This window comes from Vulpes lagopus, chromosome 5 (assembly GCF_018345385.1).
Source record: "Vulpes lagopus strain Blue_001 chromosome 5, ASM1834538v1, whole genome shotgun sequence".
NCBI lineage: Eukaryota > Metazoa > Chordata > Mammalia > Carnivora > Canidae > Vulpes > Vulpes lagopus.
The window spans coordinates 29,933,005-29,955,815 of NC_054828.1; the positions used below are offsets into that span (position 1 = coordinate 29,933,005).

Consider the following 22,811-nt stretch of genomic DNA (forward strand, 5'->3'; position numbering starts at 1 on the left):
TATTTGAGATATTCCCAAAATGTTTGCCAGGAATGTGTCAGATATATATATATATATATATATATGTTTAAATTATTATATTATATATATTATATACAATATATTTATATATAATATATATTATATATAAATATAATACAAGGGGCAAGGAGGATGGGAAAGTGGAAGAGGAGAAAGGAAGAGAAAGGATCTCCTTTAAAAACTCTATATGGTACAAAAGTTAGAAGCCTAAGTACCAAAAGAAGCTTCTGCTTACCATGGCACCTGAAACACCCACAAGGATAAATGGACGCTAGAGAACAACTCCTAATAGGGACCCAAGTTAGAAAAAATGCTCTAGGATCTTGGCAGTGCCATTTGGAAGCCATGGAACCAGACACCTTGTGCTCTCTGACATGTACTCCTACAGAATCCCACTGTACCTACAAACTGTCCTGCCCGAAATAGAGCCTCAAGGCCAGAGAACAGACCATAGCTCAGCTGCAGCCCTAGTAGGTGCCTTTGACCTCTATGTAGCTCTAAAAGAAAGCCACAGAAAGGCTCTGCAACCAGTAAACCCACAGCTGCTGGTGATCTCACAGCCCCAGAACATACCTCAAGGGGAGGGGGTGGCTGCTTCCATCCCCATGCTGTGCCCTCACTCCCAAGCCCACCTTTGCTTCCCACCCCACGGTTGGCAGTGCCAGCTGTCAGGAAGAGAGTAGGGGCTGGGGATGGGGGAGAAGGCTGGAGGAGAAAACCGCTGTTAACCTCAAGTACTCAGAGTTTCAGTCTCAGTTTAGCTATTGCTTGTTGGAAGATCAGAAACCTGCTCTCTGCCTCACTTACACTCAGCTTCCTCGTCAACTTAGCAAGGATCTTATCTCAAAAAAAAAAAAAATGCAAGTTACTGTAAGTGGTGTGTTTTGACAGAATATTACCATGTCCACGGGAACTGGGGAGACTGCTGGTAACTGAAAGCTACCAATAACCTTGTGAGCAGTAAAACTACTGCTTCATGCACCTCCCTTTTTGTCTAAAACAGTAAGAAAAGCAAAGCTGGCGGATTTGAGCTTTGTTTTCTTTTATGATATTTCCTCCTTCTATATCACCCAGCCCTACCTCCTCCAACCTTCCTCCCTGCAACAGAAGTATTAGTAACTAAAACAGAAGACGTAAGAAGGTAGGTGCAAAAAACCTGCATAGTCCACAGATTGCTTGATTTGCTGCTAAAATTGAAAGTTTTCATGCATATATACCACATTCACATTTATACAGGAAAAGTCCAAATACCTGAATTTGTACAACTGTCTTTGGTAACTTCATTAGAAGATCAAATGCTAAAATCTTCACTTCTTCAAAAGTGCTGGTAAAACATTCCATCAGTGTTTGGAAACGACCAACATCAATATCATGACTCAGCTGATACACTGCTTGGACTTGACCTAAAAAAAGAAAAAGAGGGGATCCCTGGGTGGCTCAGTGATTTAGCGCCTGCCTTTGGCCCGGGGCGCAATCCTGGAGTCCCGGGATTGAGTCCCGTGTCGGGCTCCCTGCGCGGAGCCTGCTTCTCCCTCTGCCTGTGTCTCTGCCGTTCTCTCTATGTCTATCATGAATAAATAAATAAAATCTTAAAAAAAGAATAATTTAAAAAAAAAAAGAAAAAGATTTAAAAATGAATACAAGGGGTACCTGGCTCAGTCAAACATCTGCTTTCAGCTCAGTCATGATCCTAGGGTCCTGGGATGGAGTCCCTCGTCCCTGCTGAGCAGGGAGTCTGCTTCTCTCTCTCCCTCTGCCCCTCCCCACCATTTGTCCTCTCTCTCTCTCAAATAAATAAAATCTTTAAAATAAATAAAAGTGAATACAAAAGGAGGCGCCTGGCTGGCTCAGTTCGTAGAGCATGTGACTCTTGATCTCAGAGTCATGAATTCAAGTTCACATTGGGCATGGAGCCTATTTAAATAAATAAATAAATAAAAATTTTTAAAAAGTTAATAAAAGAAAAAGGAAATCAACATGTTGAAGTTATCTGACCACATTTACAGAAAACTGGTGCAAAGAGTTACACTTCATAGTTCACCCACACTAGCATTAAAATAATAATTTTTCCTTAATTTATTTCCTAAAATGATAAGTATTAAAGTTCCCCAAATAAAAAATATTCCTAAAATTTTGTTTAAAACCACTTCATTCTCTTTCAAAAGACTGTATTTTATACAAGAGATTCCTAAGTTAGTTTCTTTTTTTTTTTTTTTTAAGATTTTATTGGTTTATTCATGAGAGACAGAGAAAGGCAGAGACACAGGCAGAGGGAGAAGCAGACTCCATGCAGGTAGCCTGATGTGGGACTCAATCCTGGGAATCCGGGATTGGGCCCTGAGCCAAAGGCAGATAGATGCTCAACCGCTGAGCCATCCAGGCATCCCAGTTTCTTTTTTTTAAGATTTTATTTATTTATTCATGAGAGACAGAGACAGAGAAAGAGAGAGGCAGATACTTAGGCAGAGGGAGAGGCTCCCTACAGGGAGCCTGATGTAGGACCCTATCCCAGGACCCTGGGATCATGACTTGAGCCAAGGCAGATGCTCAACCACTGAGCCACCCAGGTGCCCCCCTAAGTTAGTTTCTAAATAAATGAAAAGAAATAAATTTAGGAATACGTCTTTTAAAAAAATCTTCGTAAAATGTCTTGTCCTAGAATCTAAAGTCCTACAACGTCTTAGTTAAACCTATACAGAATAATTGATACAATGATTTATCCTAATATTATTATTTGGCATCAAAGATAAAGGGATCTTCTGGCCATTCAAACACAAAGCTCAAGTGACATCTCCAAAATGGAAAAAATTAAGCTGGCTTAACTCTTCACCTTAGCAACATGTAGTGCTATAAGATACTGGAGCAATGCTTAGAACATCCTCAGAGAAAGTTGTGGTGAAAAATTATACATCAATCCTACTCTAGAGGTGCCTGGGTAGCTTAGTTGGTTAAGCAACCAACCCTTAATTTCGGCTCAGGTCATGATCTCAATGTCATAAGATCCAGCTCTATGTTGGGCTCTACACTCAGGGGGTTGGAGGGTGCTGCTTGAGGATTCTCTCCCGCCCTCCCTCCCGCCCCATACTCTGTCTGACTCTCTCTTGAATAATAAATAAATCTTAAAAAAAAAAATCCTACTCCAACATCAAATGCAAAACACAGCATTTTTGAATAGTAAGAAATTAAGAACTAAATTTCCCCAAAAACTCTTCTCAAAAAAAAAGATAAATTTCAGCAAACCAATAAATAAACAAAACTATCACAAAAGAAGGACAGTAGTTATCAAATCTACTTAACTCTGAGATTAAGACTAAACAAAAATGGCAACAGGTTTCATAGCAGAATGCAAAGAACATTTAACAACATTTAATAAATTTACCATTCTGGTAACACCTGAAAACATTCCTATGCTAATTTGAGGAATGATGTTCAATATGATATGCGTTTCTTATTTAATCTTAACTCACAAGTTAGTGAAACCCTGTAGAGCAAATAAATGAAGTTTTTGTCACTTCATTTGCACCTCTGCTTAAATTTGCTTCTTTTCCAACTCAGATGCTTTTAATTCCTTTTTCGTGCCTTACTGCTCTGGCTAAAGTTTTCAGTAAGATGGTGATCAGCAGAGGTCAAAGTGAGTATCTGTGTCCTGTTCCTGATCATAAAGGTAAGGCTTTTGGTCTTTTATCATTGAGTAGGGTGTCAACTGTGCGTGTTTCATGAATGTCCTTTATCCTACTAAGGAAGCTCCCTTCTATTCCTAGTTTCTTGAGTGTTTATTATTATAACAGGATGTTGAATTTTGTCAACAGCTTTTCTGCATCAATTGATATTATCATGGGGCTTTTTTCCTCAACATTTTAATGTGTGTATTACATTGACTATTTTTTTCTTACATTGAACCATCCTTGCATTCCTGGGATAAATTTCACTTAGTCATGGGTATAATACTTTTAATATGCTGTTGGGTTTGTTTTGCTAGTATTCGGTTGAGAACGTTTGCATTTATGTTCGTAAGGGATACTGGCCTATAGTTTTCTTGTGGTGTCTCTCTCTGGCTTTAGTATCAGGGTGATGCTGGCTTCAAAGGATGAGTTCGGAAATGTTCCCTCCCGTACAATTTTTTAGTAGAGTTTGTGAAGGACTGATGTTAATTCTTTAAATGTTTGGTAGACTTCACCAGTGAAGCCCCTCCCTCTGGACATTCCTTTGCTGAGAGGCTTTTGACTACGACCCCACTTCTTATTTGCTATAGATAACAAATTTTCTATTTGTTAAATCAGTAATTTGTATGTTTCTAGGCATCTAGATGTTCATTTCATCTAAGTTATCTAATTTATTGAAAATACAATTGTTCATAATACTGTCTTACAATCCTTTTTATTCCTATAAGGTCAGTAGAAATGTCCCTGCTTGTATTTCTGATCTTAGTCATTTGCACTTTCCTTCGTTCTATTCTTAGTATAGCAAAGATTTTGTCAATTTTGTTGACCTTTTAAAAAAGCCAACTTTTGTTTTCGTTGATTCTCTATAATGCTTTCCTATTTCCCATTTCGTTTATCTCTGTTTTTAATCTTTATTATTTCCTTCCTTCTGCTAACTTGGGGTAAGGTTTGCACTTCTTTTTCGAATTCCTTGAGGGGTAAAGTTAGCTTATTGATTTGAGATCTTTCCTCCTTTTTAATTAGGTATTACAGCTCTAAAGCTCCCTATGAGCACTGCTTTTGCTTCAACACATGAGTTCTGGTAACTTGTGCTCTTGTTTTCACTCTTCTTAAAGTATTTTCTAACCTCCTTTATGATTTCTTCTATGACCCACCAGCTGTTTAATAGCTCTGCTCCAATCTGAAACCTTCTCTGACAAGACTGTATGAAATAGCTCCCCATGCTCCTAGGTAGACACTATATTCTCACCACTTTCCTTCCTGAAATATTTTTTCATAATACTTATCTCCATCTGATATTCTATGTATTACTTGTTAATTTATTGTCTGTCTCCCTTCACTAAAATATCTAAGCTCAAAAATAGGAAGCATTTGGTTTTGTATACTGCATATTGTTGGCTGCTTGACATATAATAAGCATTAAATAAGTATTTGTTGGGCAAACCCTTTTAAAGTAATTGTGGAATCCAATTTCTAACCGTGAATACTGTGACATTTATTCTAAGTGAAAAAGGTATATGCAGCTTATTCTTCTTGCACTAGAATATACTTAAGGGAGAAACCATGTTGACTAATCCCAAACCACAGTCCTTCAATAAAATAAAAACCCACATTCAAGTTCTTGAGATAAAGGTGAAGAATGAATTTATTTTCTAAATTTTTTTTTTATTTTTTATTTTGATTTATTTATGATAGGCACACAGTGAGAGAGAGAGAGAGGCAGAGACACAGGCAGAGGGAGAAGCAGGCTCCATGCACCGGGAGCCTGATGTGGGATTCGATCCCGAGTCTCCAGGATCGCGCCCTGAGCCAAAGGCAGGCGCCAAACCGCTGCGCCACCCAGGGATCCCATGAATTTATTTTCCATCCTGTAATTCATGATCATGCATCCTTAGTTTCCTTGAAAGTTAATGGCTAAGGGGGCAGCTGGGTGGCTCAGTTGGTAAAGTGTCCAATTCTTGATTTCCACTCAGGTTATGATCTCAGGGTTGTGAGAGCGAGACCTGCATCAGGCTCCACACCTAGTATGGAGCCTGTTTTAGATTCTCTTTCTCTCTACCCCCTCCCCTCTACTCCTTCCCACCTCTTTTCCTCTCTAAAAAAAAAAATAATAATAAGTAAATAAAGTTAATGGGTAAAGTATGGCTTGCTCCATTTGCATTACCTCCCAGTTGTTTAATTAACATAATTACTGTGATATCAGTCACTGCCAAATTATATGTGACTTATTCATTTGGAAGATGACTCAGGTTTTTCATTTTTTAAAGTACACTTAAGTATACTTAAACTACTCTAATTAAAAAATTACCAGAAAAAAAATAAATAAAAATTAAAAATTACCAGTACAACTCAGCCTAGTGTTATTTCCCATACACCTAGGTACAACCATAACTACACTAAACATACAGAAAAATTTTTGTTAAATGGATAATCAAACACTCTCGGTTAAAACCTTATTTTCTAAATTCAGTTGTAGTCTGATTAAAATTCCCTTACCTGAGAGATATCACTGTAATCATTTTCTGCGCATGCTGTAACATATTACCATAAACCTGGTGGCTTAAAACCACAGAAATCTATGTTTTCACAGTACTGGAAACCATTTTGCCTAATGTTCAATTAATCCAATACGAAAGTGCTAGTGGAGCCATGCACACTCTAGAGGTTCTAAGGGAAAACTCATTCTTTGCCTTGTTCCACTTCTGGTGGCTGCCAGCATCCCATGGCTTAAAGCCATATCACTCCAATCTCCACAACCACTGGCAAAGTGACAACTCCTTTTCTGTGTGTCACATCTCCCTCTGTTCCTCTCTAATAAGAGCTGTGGTGGCATTTAGGCCCATCCAGATAATCCTGGATTATCTGATTTTTGAGATCCTTACCTTAATCATATCTGCAAAGGCCCCCCCCCCTTTTTTTTTTAATTTTTTTTAAAATTTAATTATGATAGTCACAGAGAGATAGAGAGAGAGGCAGAGACACAGGCAGAGGGAGAAGCAGGCTCCATGCACCGGGAGCCCGACGTGGGATTCGATCCCGGGTCTCCAGGATCGCGCCCTGGGCCAAAGGCAGGCGCCAAGCCGCTGCGCCACCCAGGGATCCCCAAAGGCCCCCTTTCTACGAAAGGTTCACATTCATAGATTCTAAGGAAAGGTTGCTTTTCGACCTACCACATTTATCTTAATCAGGCGATCAAATTTATCAAGAGTAACAGGACAAACCAAACTCGTATCTCCTGATATGATGCCCTGAGAACACCACATTACCCATGCAATATCCCTACCCCAAATGCACAACCTTAATCAATCATGAGGAAACAGTAAGGAAAACCCAAATGGAGACACATTCTCCCAAAATGCTAATATCATGAAATTAAAAATTTTTCAAATTAAAGGAGGCTAAAGAGGCATAACAATGAAACACAATGTGTAATCTTGGATTGGTACCCAGATCACAGTAAAAAATTCCTTTTTCTAAAAAAGGCCACTAATTGGGACAACTGGCAAATTTTGTTATGGATTATATATTAGATAATAGCATCATGTCAACAGTAAATTTCCTGAATTTGATCACTGTGTCATGGTTAAAAAATTAATGAAAGGGAGATAAACCAAATATAGTAAAATATTAACAACTGATGAATCTAGGTAGAAGGTATATGACTGTTCATGAATATCCTTAAAACTCTGCTATTGGTTTGAATCTTTGAATCCTTCAAATGAAGGAAGGCTGTATTAGCAGCAAAAACTGTCTTTCTTCCTGCCAAGAAATTACACTTTGTCTACAAATTTAAACCAAAAATAGTAATAATAATAATAAATAAGGCAACTATAGTGTAAAACTCTCTGGTCCTCTTCGTGGACCTCCAACAAAACAGCTGAGCAGGATATTTTTCTATTTGACCACAGTCAAGGAAAACTGAGCACAAACAAGAAATCCACATCAAAACATACACACTCAAAACAGATATAAAAAGAACTATTTGTTGTCAAAAAGGAAAAAAAAAACGACTCAAAAGGAAGTTAAATGTTCATCCTCTTGAGTACCCTAAAGGAGAAATAAAGGGTATCACTAAACCAGAATGCCTGGAAATGACATCCTCATTTTGTCTTCCTGAAACCAGACTGAGACTTATGAAACTGACAGCATATAAGGGAAACCACATTTTAACCACAAAGACTCATTAAGAAATGCTATACATAAAGAAACTATTATTTTTTTAATTTTTAAAACTTAAAGAACAGATTTACACTATCTTCAAACAGCAACACATGAACTGGGGGTTAAGAAAAGCAACTCTTCTCGTAATAAGCATTAATCCATGAAACCTGGAGTTTTGGGTCGGGAAACAATGAGCACTGAAAACAACTTCTCAGCCTTGTGTCTTTTACTGACAAATTTAATTATGTCCAAGTAAGAACTACATATTGAGAATAAAATCTTCCATAAGAATGTAAACAAAAGACAACAAAACTAAAACGTAAGTAAAATAAAATGTTGAAAAAGCATGTGTTTTATAGGAAAAAAAAACACTTTCCCCAAACATTACTGAAAGCTTACCCTCTGTGACAGGAAAAACTTCGGCTATTGAGCCTAAAATCGTTAAAGCTGAAAACCTAGTTGGGTAGGAAGACCCAGGAAACAGTGCTTCAAAAAGATGACTGCAAATGGATGACATGAAATTCTTAAAAAAAAAAAAAAAAAAAATTACGTAAGTATAATTGAGTTATAATAGGTTATTTTCAAAGTAACCCCCACCTGGAAGGATGGGGTTCTTTTTTAATTAACAAGGAAAAGATTTTTTAAAACAATACTAGTTGTTCACTTCGCTTGACAATTCAGACTGGTATCCCTCACCATAAGTTATATTATGACTTCAATGAACCCTATGTTTCTAGGGTCAACAGGAAGTATAATTCCTGGTCCATAAAAGAAAATACAACACTCAGAACCCATTTTTGGTGAAAGCAAGATCTGTTCTAAAGCTGTATGAATATTGGTTTTCTTCACCAGGGATATTCAGGCTTCAAAGTTTTTAAATAACAACAACAAAAATCCAATACAGACTACTTGATAAATATGGTAAGTATAATACTTGATAAATGTGGCTGACATAATTCATAAAAAGATCCAATTATTCCACTGTCTTCCTGTCCTCTATATTCCCCTTTGAGACTCTTGCTCTACCATTCTATGTATAGAAACGATTTTTTAAAAAATAGAAACTTAGTAAAATGTAATTTAAAAAAAGAATAGGAAATAGTTTACCCAAGATAAAGTCTTCTTCCTCTAGTTAAAATAATAATTATTATCATTGCTCCTGTATAAAACCAAACAGAAAACTTAGAAGGAAAAAGCTGTGATCCTCAAGCATCTTACATATACTGCTATGCCCTAACGTCTGTTTTTAACTGAGCAGCACAAAAGCAGTTCTAGTCCTGATTCTAGAAAGGATCTCAGCATTCATTTCTTTGGTCAATGACACACAATCTTGAGGATTTATCCTATAGGCCCTTACAAGCCCTCATTAAGAGTTTGTTATTTTATTAAATCTATTGGGTTTCAAGGGAATAGTTATTGAAAATATTCTAGTTAAACTCATATTAAATATAAATGAGTAGTACAGTATTCACATGAAAGGGCAACAAGTTCATCCTTTAGGAATGATCTTATCCTGTCTGCAGTATCATTTATATTTTTAGAAGTAGTTCTTTCCCTCCACCACACTGTAACCACAGTGGAGGCAGGGACCACAGTTCATACATTTATATCCCTAGTCCTAAGCATACTGTCCTAGACATACAGAACAGGCTCGATAATATGCTCTCGTCATTTTCAACAGCTCCTAGTGAGGCTTCCAAATACCTTAGGCTAGCATTCAAAATCTCTCTGGATAACTCAGGCATTTTCTCTACTTGCCCTTAAGGTTTTTTGACATGTTATAGCTTAAGCTATCAAAAAGTGACCTTAAAATTGTTAAAAGTGATAGATTTCAAATTGCAGATACCCTTAATTCTATTGTTACACTACATTTTCAAACATAGGAGATGAAATAATTAGGCTAGCAGAGAGGGAACCCAACTACAGATATGAAATTGGTTTCTACTTCAGCTCTGTCACTTGTTAGCTATGTAACTACAATATGAAATTCCTGAAATTTCCACAGCAGCTACCTCATAGATCAAAATAAAAATACTTTACTTGTATTCTTAGGGTAACAAACTTTATTTATTTGTAAATACATGTGTGTTAGTTAAGCTGTTTTTTTTTTTTTTTTAGTTAAGCTGTTTTATCATAGCAAAGAAAAAAAGAAAAAAAATTCCAACTCCCAGCTCCAACTTGATTTTCTAACTCATTTCTTTTTACTCACCTCCTTTGTTGCTCCAAGTATCTTATATGTCATTCACAACAGTGAATTCACTGTTCCCCAAATTCTCCCTGTACTTTCTTACCTCCAAGCTTTCAATTAAGCAGGGACTTGGAAAAAACTATTTAGATTTTAGAAGCGAGAGCAGATTCAGATAGGAGGCTGCCCCTATCACTCAGTAGCTGTGGGGCCTTGGGCAGGTTACTCAACTTTTCCAAGCTTCAGTTTCCTATTTTCAAGTAAGCTCTACACCCAACATGGGGCTTGAACTCACAACCCTGAGACCAAGAGTTGCATGCTTCACTGACTGAGCCAGCCAGGTGCCCTAATTTTCACATATGTTAAGTGAGGATAATTAATGCCTATATCACAGCTTTGTTATTAAAGATTTAAATGAGAATGTGAGTACAAAGTATTTTGTCAAAAGTACTCTAGCTAATAATACTAGTTATTTAGGTATGAAATAATCTCTTTCACTAGACTAGAAGACATCTTTTCTAACTAACAGCTTCCTCTTCTCCCCCAGGACTGTTGATTGGCACCAAGCCTACCACATACTGCATGACACCCACTGTTATAAAGATGATGATAAGTAATTTAGTGCCAAAGTCACGTCTCCAAAAGCCACAGGTGACTACAGTTGGGAGGAACTATCAAAACCATGAGATAGACTCAGATTAAGACTCTAAAGGGCTAATTTTCAAAAACACAAATATTCGCAAGGACAAGTAAGAAACCATACATACATGAAAATTCAGAACGTCAATCCACTACATGGGTTTTGTGTTCTAAGTACCTCAGTTTTCACAAATGTCATTTTATCCCTTGCAAAAAGCAGCAAAAGGGCTGTGTTTTCTTAGATCATCTAAAAATGATCTAAGAAAGGCTAAAAAAAAAAAAAAAAAAACCTGTTCCACACACAACGCAAGTGCTCAGAATACACTCCAGTCATTTTTAATGACTTCCAGCAAGGCTTTTTGTAGGATGATTCAGAATTTACAATCAGCTTTCTCATTTAATCCTCAAATCCTCAGCTTTTTCAGAGAGGTTACTCATCTCTCTTAGAGTCCAGGAGACATCAAGTAAGCCAACCAGTCTGTGGCCGAAATGGGACTAAACCCATGTCCTGCAAGTTTAGGTCATTCCTTTCCAAACTTCACTTTGGTATTTTACAAAGAGGAAGCTAACTTCAGCCTTGGTAAAGGAATAGTCTTCTTTAGATGATTTTCTGTCTTTTAATTATAAAACTGAAAACTAAGGGCCATCTATACTAATGATTAGAGTAGGTAGGGAGTTTAATATGGCTCTAATGTATCATTACTTGATTACAATTGTTTCCCTAAATGAAATACAATAGATGAGCTCTGTTCACTATCTGAGTCTTAGAAGACAGTAAGATTTCTGCTTCTGAGAGGCTAGGTCTGGATTAAGAAACCAGTGAAAAACTCATTCTGTTCTGATGGACAGAAATGGAAGGCTGTCAACTTGAGCTCTGGCCCCAGACTGGTGCCACATCCATCCCATTAATACAGTGCCCCGAAACCTACCCTTACTCTTCTCCAAAATGGGATGGACAGGAACCTGCATCACTGGACCACAGACCAGGAGGCACCAATATCAAGCCACTATAAGTCATATTAGTCTAAAGGGGAAGCAGGCCCAGATACAGCAATCTTCCACTCTGAGGAGGGGTGGAGGAGTTCAGGGCCAGCAAGTACCTTTTTGTTAAAGTACTAAATTAATGTGGCCCACAGGAAGCTGTGAACAACTGAGGTTAACCCATTCTTGTTATTCTGAAACAGGCCTTAAGTCCAGCACCAATTCTGCAGCTCAGGATACCTCAAGAGAAGTACCAAAGCACAAGAAGGAATATGTAAAACTCAGCTTGAAGGAAAAAAGCACAGAAACACCATTCACTACAAGACTTCCATTTATTTCCCTCTATTGTTTATTCACAATTGTCCTATGCTTCTTAAATATTCGTATGGCTAGAAATAGATCACCTACCTTATACTGTTGTAAAGAAACAGAAGGGTGCTGTTTGGTTAACTCATTCTCTGGCTCATGTTTGGATCTACTTTGCTCCTGTTTATAAAGCACCTGAGAACTTTCCTGTATCCTACAGAACAACTTTTGAGAAAAAGAAAAATGAAGCATATGTAAGCCATATTAATCTTCACTGTCCGCCTAAAAAAAAAAAAAGCAAAGGAGAAATTTTCTAAATTCTTTAGACTAGAGCTTCAGGCAAGGAGAGTACTGGTTTCTAAACTCTTAATATTTATACAGTTTCTCTGACAGAAAATTAACATATATTTTTAAAAATCAAAAACAAAATATTACTGCAAACCAGAATACAGTCATTAAATCATGGTTCTATTTCCTTTAGGTTGGCATGAAGCTAGAGATATACTCACTCCTATTCTCTCCAAATTCTTCATCCTGTAAATGAGGCCATGTGATTAATTTGAGTTGAATTAATCTTACAATGACCATTTCATGAGACCCTTAAATGCTAAAACTACAAGGGCATCTTTCCTTCTCTCATCAAAGTTTTCTTGAAATATGAAAGATCCATCATTACATTTTTTTCTTTCAGAAAAAAAAAAAAAAAAGTTCAAGTTCAATTTATTTTACACCAGAATGAAAGGACTTTATACCCTAGGCTTGAATCTCAAATGTAAACTTTATGGGAATCATAGAATGGTTCACAGAAAGGCCATGAAGGAATGTGGCAGTCCAATCCCACGATCATTATTCCTATACTCTCCCAAAATCTTAGCTCTTTTTCTTTTTTTTTTTTTTTTTTTAGCTCTTTTCAAAATTGATTTGCAGAGCAGAGTTCACCACTATCCTGCATTTTCTGATGAGAAATTCTACCTTTTTAAGAAGAGAACAAATCTGTTGTCGGACTCCTGGGGACTGACTGTTAAGATTGTAGGTGATAAAGAATTGAATCCACTGCATTTCTTCTGTGGAAACGATTTCTGTACTTCGATTACTCTCACAAAGCAAGCCTAAGGTATCTATCCGTACCTAAAACACATCAAGCAATAAAATGTTAATTTTTCAATGAAATAGGCAAATTGTAAACCATTTGACATGTTTATTTACAAAAGCTACCAAAGGAGGAAAAACCAGTAAACCTCAGTTTAGCCATGTATACTTCAGAAAAGTTCCCTAATCCCAAAGATCCTGGGGTTACATGATACAGAATTATTTTATTAAATGTGTAAACTGGGTATTTGTAAGTCAACAATCTTAAAAATTCTTATTCCATGGTAATGCTCAAGTTCATTCTTTTTTCTCTACTTTACCTCAGGACCTCATCATCTCACTCTTAGGTCACTGTCATACACATCTAAACAGTCTCCTGGTTTCTTTTTGCTCTCACACTGGAAACTCATCTCTGTTGCCATTAATTCTACTTCCTTGCAGAATGCAGAATAGCTTGTGTCCAGTTATCAACTGAATGAAATCTGAAGTCTTCAACCTAGCATTGGAGGCCTCTCTACTCCCACCAAACAACATCCTGAATTATCCTCCAGACCTTGTTTTATATTCTCCCATTTGGGGTTTTCATTTGTTTGTTTTTAAAGTCATTTTATTTATTTTTTCTTCATCATTACAATAGTACTTTTTAATTCTTATCCCCTATTTTCCCCTTCCCCCCAACCACCTCCCCCTCTGGTAACCATCTGTTTGTTCTCTATAGTTAAGGGTCTGTTTCTTCATTTGTCTTTTTTTCCTTTGCTTTTTTTTTTTTTTTTTTAAGATTTTATTTATATATTCATGAGAGACACAGAGAGAGAGGCAGAGACATAGGCAGAGGGAGAAGCAGTCTCCCTGCGGGAAGCCTGATGTGAGCCTCGATCCCAGGACCCTGGGATCACGACCGTGAGTTGAAGGCAGACACTCAACCACTGAGCCACCCAGGCGTCCCTTTTTATTTCTTAAATCACACATGAGTGAGATCACATGGTATTTGTCTTTTTCTAACTTAGTCTGCTTAGCATCATACTCTCTAGCTCTATACTTTTTTTTTTTTTTTTTAAGATTTTATTTATTTATTCTAGACACAGAGAGAGAGGCAGAGACACGGAGGAAAAAGCAGGCTCCATGCAGGGAGCTCGATGTGGGACTCGATCCAGGGTCTCCAGGATCACACCCCAGGCTGCAGGTGGCGTCAAAGTGCTGCACCACCAGGGCTGCCTCTCTAGCTCTATACATGTTGTTGCAAATGGCAAGATTTCATTTTTATGGCTGAGTAATGTTCCACTGTGTGTGTGTATGTATATATGTATGTACATATACATACCACCTCCTCTTTATCCATTCATCTATCCATGGACCCTACAGCTGCTTCCATAGTTTGGCTATTATATATAATGTTGCAATAAACATAGGGGTGTGTGTACCCTTTGAATGAGTGTTTTTGAATTTTGGGGGGTAAATAATAGTGTAAATAGCTGGATCATAGGGTAATTCTATTTTTAATATTTTGTGGAACCTCTGTGTTTTCCACATTGGCTGCACTAGTGCAATCCTACCAACAGCTCACAAGGGTTCCTTTTTATTTTCATCCTCTCCAACACTTGTTTCTTATGGTTTTGATTTTAGCCATTCTGACAGGTATGAGGTGATAGGTCATTATAGTTTTGATCTGCATTTCCCTGATGTGATGAGTAATGGTGAGCATCTTTTCATGTCTGTTGGCCATCTAGCTGTGTTCCTTGGAGAAATGTCTGTTCATGTCTTCTGCCCAATTTTAATCAGATTGTTTTTTTGGATATTGAGTTATATCAGTTCTCTATATATTTTGGAATACTATCCCTTTATTGGATATGTTATTTGCAAATATCTTCTCCCATTCAGTAGGCTGCCTTTTAGTTTTCTTGATTATTTCCTTTGGTGTACAGAAGCTTTTTATTTTGATGTAGTCCCAACAGTTTATTTTTGCTCTTGTTTCCCTTGCCTCAGGAAGCATATCTAGAAAAATGTTGCTACCAGTTATGTCAGAGAGATTACTGCCTGTTCTTCAAGTATTTTTATGGATTTAGGTCTTACATTTAGGTCTTTAATCCATTTTTTTAATCCATTTTGTAGTTTACTTTTATGTAAGGTGAAAGAAAGTGGTCCAGTTTCATTCTTTTGCTTGTGGCTGTCCAGTTTCCCCAGCACCATTTGTTGAAGACACTTGCCTTTTTCCCACTGTATATTCAACCCTCCTTTGCCAAAGATGAATTGATCATATAATTGTGGGTTTATTTCTGGATTTTCCATTCTATCCCATTGACCTATGTGTCTATTTTTCTGCCAGCACCATACTGTTTTAATTAATACCACACGATAATATAACTTGAAATGTAGAATTGTGATGCCTCCAGTTTTGTTCTTCTTTTTCAAGATCACTTTGACTATTTGAGGTCTTTTGTGGGCTCCATACAAATTTTAGGATTGTTTTTTCTACTTCTGTGAGAAAAGCCATTGGTATTTTGATAGGGACTGCACTAAATGTGTAGATTGGTTTGAGTAGTATAGACATTTTAACAATATTTGTTCTTCCAACCCATGAGCATGAAATATCTTTCCATTTCTTTGCATTGTCTTGAATTCCTTTCATCAATGTTTTATTGTTTTTGGAGTAGAGATCTTTCATCTCTGCTGCTTCATTATTAGTGTATAGGTAAGCAACAGAATTCTGTACATTGATTTTCCACCCTGCTACTGTACTGAATTCATTTATCAGTAGTGTTCTCTCATTCTGTGTGCTGCTCCAATGTCTCCTCTCCTTTAATCACATTTAATACATTCCTAATCAACCACTACCTACTCAGTTCTGAGCCCCCAAGTCCATATGCATAAAGGCGCACTTATATCTATATTGACTTCTAAGGGTTTCCAGTTGTTTTATGTAGGTTTTCTTATTCCTTCAACTAAAATTGAAATAGCCCAAATACAAGGTCTACATTTTTCATTTTCCATTCATCATCCTTATGGACCCTTAAAACAGTGCTGACCTTGACATAGGGGCCTCTATATTATACTGCTAACTCTACTGTATGTATAAAATGTCCAGGTATTTTACTTACTTGGCAGTGCTGATGAATTAAGCCTTGTTTTATTCTTGCACTGGACACAAGGTTCCTCCAGGTATCAGTTGCAGACTGAAGATGTCCATGAGCTCTAGCCGTTCGCAGACATGCCATCAAAGCTCCCAGAGCCCCTCTACTGTTATAAGACCCTAAGGATGGAAAAGACTGTTCTTGTCTCAACAGCACAGTAACAAAGACAACTACTGTGCTATGTAACAACTGTTATAATTTTCATTTTGCAACTAACATTGTATTTTAAGAAATAAAAATCATCTTTTAAATTCTAACACAAATTAAAGTTTCTATTATAAAATAACCATTGCTGAAAAGGATTTAATAGTTCTTGTGTCAATAATTTCAAGAAAGCAGAATCCCCTAAGGTTAAAGAAATCATTATTTTTTGCTATTTAAATCTTTTCCTTGACACTTAGAAACGAGCCAGGAAATGATTCAGCGGGGGAAAGGTCAGGCAGAGAAATATTTAAAACAGTAAGAATAAAAAAAAAAAAAAAAAAAAAAACAGTAAGAATAACTAAAATGATTTTCAGCCAAAATCAGGAAAAACACTTTAGTGTTTAGTGGCTAAATATAAGTATTTCTCTAAAAATAAATACTAAACCTCTCTGTATATCTTGGAGTTATTATTTCTCCCTAGTAAAAAAGATAAAAAGGAGGATTACAAGGAACCTGATGCTTTTGAAGGCTAGGACATCAGCCTTTACTAACAGGACAGGGAACGCTGGCTCAAAGGGAACACTGATATAAAAACAGAGACTGCTTAGGATATGTAGGTGGCTCAGTCAGTTAAGCATCTGCCTTTGGCTCAGGTCATGATGCCCAGGTCCTGGGATAGAGCCGTGTGTTGGGTTCCTTGCCTTTAGCAGGGAGCCTGCTTCTCCCTCTCCTCCCCACTCATGCTCTCTCTCATTATCTGCCTCTCTCTCTAATAAATAAATAAAATCTTTAAAAAAAAAAAGAGACTGCCTTGAGAACAGATTCATGAATCTTCAATTTTAGATGGCTTCTCAAAAAGGCAAGAACAATTTTTTTTTAAAAGATTTTATTTTGTGGGCAGCCCAGGTGGCTCAGCGGTTTAGCACCGCCTTCAGCCCAGGGTTGATTCTGGAGACCTGGGATCAAGTCCCACGTCGGGCTCCCTGCATAGAGCCTGCTTCTCCCTCTGCCTGTGTCTCTGCCCCTTTCTCTGTGTCTCTCATGAAAAACAAAATAAAATCTTTTTTTTTTTAAGATTTTATTTATTTATGAGAGACACAGAAAGAAAGAGAGAGAGAGAGGCAGAGACACAGGGAGAGGGAGAAGCAGGCTCCATGCAGGGAGTCCGATGCGGGACTTAATCCTCGGGACTCTGGAATCACGCCCCGAGCCAAAGGCAGACGTTCAACCACTGAGCCATCCAGGCATCCCAAGCTAAGAACGATTATTGTTAAAAACTACAATGAAAAAGAAACCAACTACAAATAATGGCTTATTTTTATGTACAGGAATCAGATTTTTCCAGCTATCTCATGGTTACTCTTTGAAGTATTGAAAGTTTTAAGTTATTTTTAATTCTTTTTTTTTTTAATTTTTTATTTATTTATGATAGTCACACAGAGAGAGAGAGAGAGAGAGGCAGAGACAGGCAGAGGGAGAAGCAGGCTCCATGCACCGGGAGCCCGACGTGGGATTCGATCCCGGGTCTCCAGGATCACGCCCTGGGCCAAAGGCAGGCGCTAAACCGCTGCGCCACCCAGGGATCCCTTTAAGTTATTTTTAATTGTAAATTTTTTTTTTTTTTTTTTTGAGAGAAAGAGAGTACCTGTGTGCACATGGGTTGGGGAAGGGGCAGAGGGAGACAAAGAGATAATCTTAAGGAGACTCTGCACTCAGCACAGAGCCTGATGCAGGGCTCGATCTCACAACCCAGAGATCATGACCTGAGCTGAAATCAAGAGTCAGATTTAACCAACTGAGCCACCCAGGTGCCCCTTGCTGTAAATATTCTTAAATTGTGATGTAGGGTACCATATTCCTATTTTGTTAAGCAGAATACAGTCATTTTAAGATTCACATAAGTCAGGATCATCCTTTATATATTAATTATTGAATTATGCTTTAATGCAGTGATTCCTTCAGTGCTACTAAGTTTCAGTGGCATCTTTACCCCTATTCTAAATGACTATAAAGAGTTGTTTCTTAGGTTAATACATCTACATTTTTTGTCTCTTTCCCAGAGACAAAAATTTGCTACTCTAGTTTTTACTTGTCTTTATCCTTGCCTAAAACAATTTTTAATTACTGTTTTGATCACTTAGCAACTTCTATAAAACACTCAAACTTTTATTCCAGTCTGACAACTGAACAAATAAGAACTAGGTAAATGAATTAAAACTAGTAATAAAGGGAACCTTATAATCATAGCTGGAATCAATCCTTAGCTTATAGAAATGACATCAGCCAAAAAACTTTATTCTGCTCTTGACAGGAACATTAGTTTCAATCTGAAATCTCTATTGTTAAAACCCTCTTTCACTTTTTACAGAAGTGGTAGTATTTATATTTGAATATGGTCCACATCTGCCTAGGTACCTACCCTTAAACATCCTAACTAGAAATTACTAAAAGAATGATTCATTTTCTTACCAGTTTTAGCATCAGCAGAAGTTTGAAGAATCTTTACCATGTAGCTTAAGCTTTCAGGACTGCAATTCAATAATTTTGGCAAGTAATAATCAATCACATAAGATTTTTGATCCAAATTTCCTTCACATAGTATAAAAAGGAGAGGAGAAACCCAAGTCTCATGCCACTCATCAATCCAGGTACTGTCAAGAGCCTGGGACTTCAAATGATTCTTGTGACTTCTGAACATGGTTTCCAAGAGGTCACTTGCATAAGGTACCAATGACTGGTCTCCCATCACCTCTAAGATTTGTGATGGAATAGTTTTAGCTAGAGCCAAAATATGTCCAATTCCTATGTAATCTACTAAACAACCAAGGCACATGTACTTCCCTTTAACATGCCATTCCAATCGCAGAAGACCTTCAGTCAAATCACAGATGAAATGATCGGCAGCCAAACCTGACACTTCTGAGTTTGACTTTTCTTTAGTGAGCTGGTGCATTTGGAGAATATTTCTGAATATAATTTTGGTTTGGTGTCTCAAAGCATCCAGTGGATGCTCCCAGTGGGTATACACATATTCCAAAAGTCTCCCAACTACACTTGATTTCCCATTCAGACTGTTCTTTAGGCTTGGGGAACTTGATTTAAGGACATGTATGGCTGAGTTAGTCCAGGATGCCAAAATTCTAGACAGAAACAATTCCAGAGTTGATTCCTTGATCCTGAAGAAAAATGAGTCATGTTATTATCAACTGATTAGTAGCAGAAACTTTATTTATTTATTTATTTATTTATAAAGATTTTATTTATCTATTTGACAGAGAGAGACAGAGAGCACAAGCAGGGGGGAGCAGCAGGCAGAGGGAAAGGGAGAAGCAGTCTCCCTGCTGAGCTGGGAGTCTGATGCAGAGCTCAATCCCAGGATCCTGGGATCATGACCTGAGCCGAACAAAGATACCTAACTGACTGAGCCACTCAAGCACCCAGAATTCTCATTTTATAATCATCTAGACTTTAAAAATATAAAAGATAAAGAATGATCAGAAAATTCAATAATTATTAAATTTACAACAAAAAATTACAAACAATGCCAAAACAGATCTCAAATTTATTAGTGAATCTTTTTATCTTATAGAAATAATCCAAAAAGGACACAAGAAAACTTTTGGGTGATGGAAATGTTCATTATTTTGATTTTGATCAGGTTCCATGTGTTTTAAAATATACCAAGAGGGGCACCTGGGTGGCTCAGCTGGTTAAGCGATGGACTCTTCGTTTCAGCTCAGGTCATGATCTCAGGGTCATGAGATCAAGCCCCACATCGGGATCTGCGCTGGGTGTGGAGCCTGCTTAAGATTCTCTCTCCTTGGGGATCCCTGGGTGGCTCAGTGGTTTAGCGCCTGCCTTTGGCCCAGGGCGCGATCCTGGAGTTCCGGGATCAAGTCCCGCATCAGGCTCCCTGCATGGAGCCTGCTTCTCCCTCTGCCTGTGTCTCTGCCTCTCTCTCCCCCTATGTCTATCATGAATAAATAGATAAAATCTTAAAAAAAAAAAAAAAAAAAAAAAGATTCTCTCTCCTTTTCCTTCTACCCACCCCATTCCTTGTCTAAAAATAATAGTAACAATAATTTTTATATTCTTTTGAAATATGCATAATTTTCCTATATAAACTGAAAAACATGTAAGAATTATTTTAGAACAGGGTACCTTTTGTCCTTTACCTACATGTAAATTACTATCAAGCTGTACCTATGGTTTAACATTTTAACTACATGATCACTTTCAGGCATCATGAATAAAACACCGGAAAAAAAACACAAAACACAATCCCATGAAATCGAAAAGAGCTGGTTACAGTTCTGCCTCAGGTGCTTATAGCAATACACTTAAGTTTTAACATTTACTTTTCTAACTTCACTTTCCACACTCGACATAATAGATTTCCTATTCCATCTACCAAACACATGAGGCTCATACTGAATTACTTATGTTGATGTTGTTCATAAACTCCAAAATGCAAGCATTAGAGACTGTTAATGTTAACATTAGAAATGTTCAGTACAGGTTCACTTGTATCAATAATACCTATAACTCTCTCCCCCCTCATCATCGCATTTTCTCTACTTCATACTCACTTCATTATCTCCCTTTTAATTCAGCATTATCCTGAGCAGTTTTCATTGAATTACTAAGTATGCTACTGTTCAGCTGTCTTTTAAATGTCTGACAAAACAAAATATGAGACAGTAGCATGAAAACTCACTGTGAACTCAAGGTGAACAAAATATGTACAATATTCAGGAGCAGGGCCTCCCCGCTCAGGCCCATACTCCCATTCTGCCAGTCCAACATGGTGAGTGTCCCCTGACACAGGAATAAGAGGGTTGACTGCGAGACATCAGTACAACAAAGGCTCCTGCAGCAGTTCAAAAACCAGTCGGGAATGCTGGTGCAGTCCACTGAATGGAGAAGCAAACTGCTAATCTGGAAAAACATAACAGAGCTAACATTTATAAAGCCTCTAAAACGTCTCAGATATTTCAAAATGTAAATCCAAAAATCCCTTTCCCCTGAAACTTACTGGGGAAAATAACTGAACCTAAAGATGAGAAGCCACAAGCGTTAAAATTATTTTATCAAAAGGGAAAAAAATTAAATCTAAGCACGTGAACAATTCTGCTGGGCTGAATGTATTTGTAGAGCAAAACGTATCGCCACCTGCAGGTGGATGAACTTAACTAATGCTTTTTAGATGTGATTTTAGAAATCAGATTGCTAAATTTTATTCAGCGGTAAATACTTTGTGTGATCTCATAGTAAAGTATACATCTATTTTGTATAAAGTCAGGTAAATAACTAAAATAAGTTTCTAGATAACATAGTAAGGGAGAATAAATCTACTAGTACTGAATACAAGAATTCTAGCCCAGATTATCAATTATACTTTCCATCTAACCAAATGCACAGAAAAAATGATTCTAACATACTTCTCATCAAAAGTATAATATTTGGGGGTCAGGGGAGGCCTGGGTGACACAGTCAGCTGAGCATCCAACTCCTGGTTTCAGTTCAGGTCATGATCTCAGGGTTGTCATGATCTCAGGGTTGTGGGATCCAGTCTGGTGTCAGGCTCCATGCTCAGCGCTGAGCCCACTTAGGATTCTCTCTCTCTCTCTTCCTCTGCTCCTCCTGTTCCTTCTCTCTCTTTAAATTAAATAAATCTTTGATAAATTAATAAATAAATAATAAAGTACAATATTTGGATTATTGTTTTTTTTCTCTAAATAGGCTCCATGCCTACATGAAACCCAACACGGGGCTTGAAGATTCATGACCCTGAGATCAAGATTTAAGCTGAAATCAAGAGTTGGATGCTTAATTGACTAAGCCACCCAGGCGTCCCTGGGTTATTCCTAATAAAAAGGACATATTTATCAAAAAGTAATGACTTCTTCTATCTATACATTAATCTCTGCATAACTTTAATATAACTATCTTTTATAATACTGAGAGACGGAATTGAACCAACAGTACAAGAAACAAACTAAAAGGATATACCCCAAAAGACATTGATAGTGATTATCTTTGTGAGATGAATTTATAGGTGATTGCTATCGTCTTCTGCTTTTTCTGCATTTTTGGATTGTCTCTTATTGTAAAAGAAAAAGATCATCAGAAGGATTTTATGTAGAAATTTTTAATCCACTTCTTTAAAAATATTTTATTTATTTATTTATTTATTTATTTATTTTTTAAGTTTTGTTTATTTATTCATGAGAGACACACACACAGAGAGAGAGAGAGAGAGAGAGAGAGAGGCAGAGACACAGGCATAGGGAGAAGCAGGCTCTGTGCAAGGAGCCTGACGTGGGACTCGATCCCAAATCATGCCCTGGGCTGACGGTGGCGCTAAACCACTAAGCCACCCGGGCTGCTCTAAAAATATTTTTATTTATTTTTTTTATTTATTATTTTTTTAAGATTTTATTTCTTTATTCATGACAGACACACAGAGAGAGGCAGAGACACAGGCAGAGGAAG

General features: G+C 37.3%; 1 protein-coding gene across 2 annotated transcripts in view; it reads right to left on the reverse strand.

Annotated features, from left to right (window-relative positions):
* Positions 1–22,811, reverse strand: part of THADA (THADA armadillo repeat containing) — a 329,797-nt gene that overhangs the window by 290,361 nt on the left and 16,625 nt on the right. For both annotated transcript variants that reach the window (XM_041754451.1, XM_041754452.1), the window contains 7 exons: positions 21,034–21,254; positions 18,786–19,492; positions 16,140–16,291; positions 12,928–13,083; positions 12,058–12,180; positions 8,244–8,367; positions 1,273–1,424 (listed from right to left, as the gene is read on the reverse strand). In XM_041754451.1, the coding sequence (XP_041610385.1) occupies positions 1,273–1,424; positions 8,244–8,367; positions 12,058–12,180; positions 12,928–13,083; positions 16,140–16,291; positions 18,786–19,492; positions 21,034–21,254 (1,635 nt within the window). The remainder of the gene's footprint in view (positions 1–1,272; positions 1,425–8,243; positions 8,368–12,057; positions 12,181–12,927; positions 13,084–16,139; positions 16,292–18,785; positions 19,493–21,033; positions 21,255–22,811) is intronic.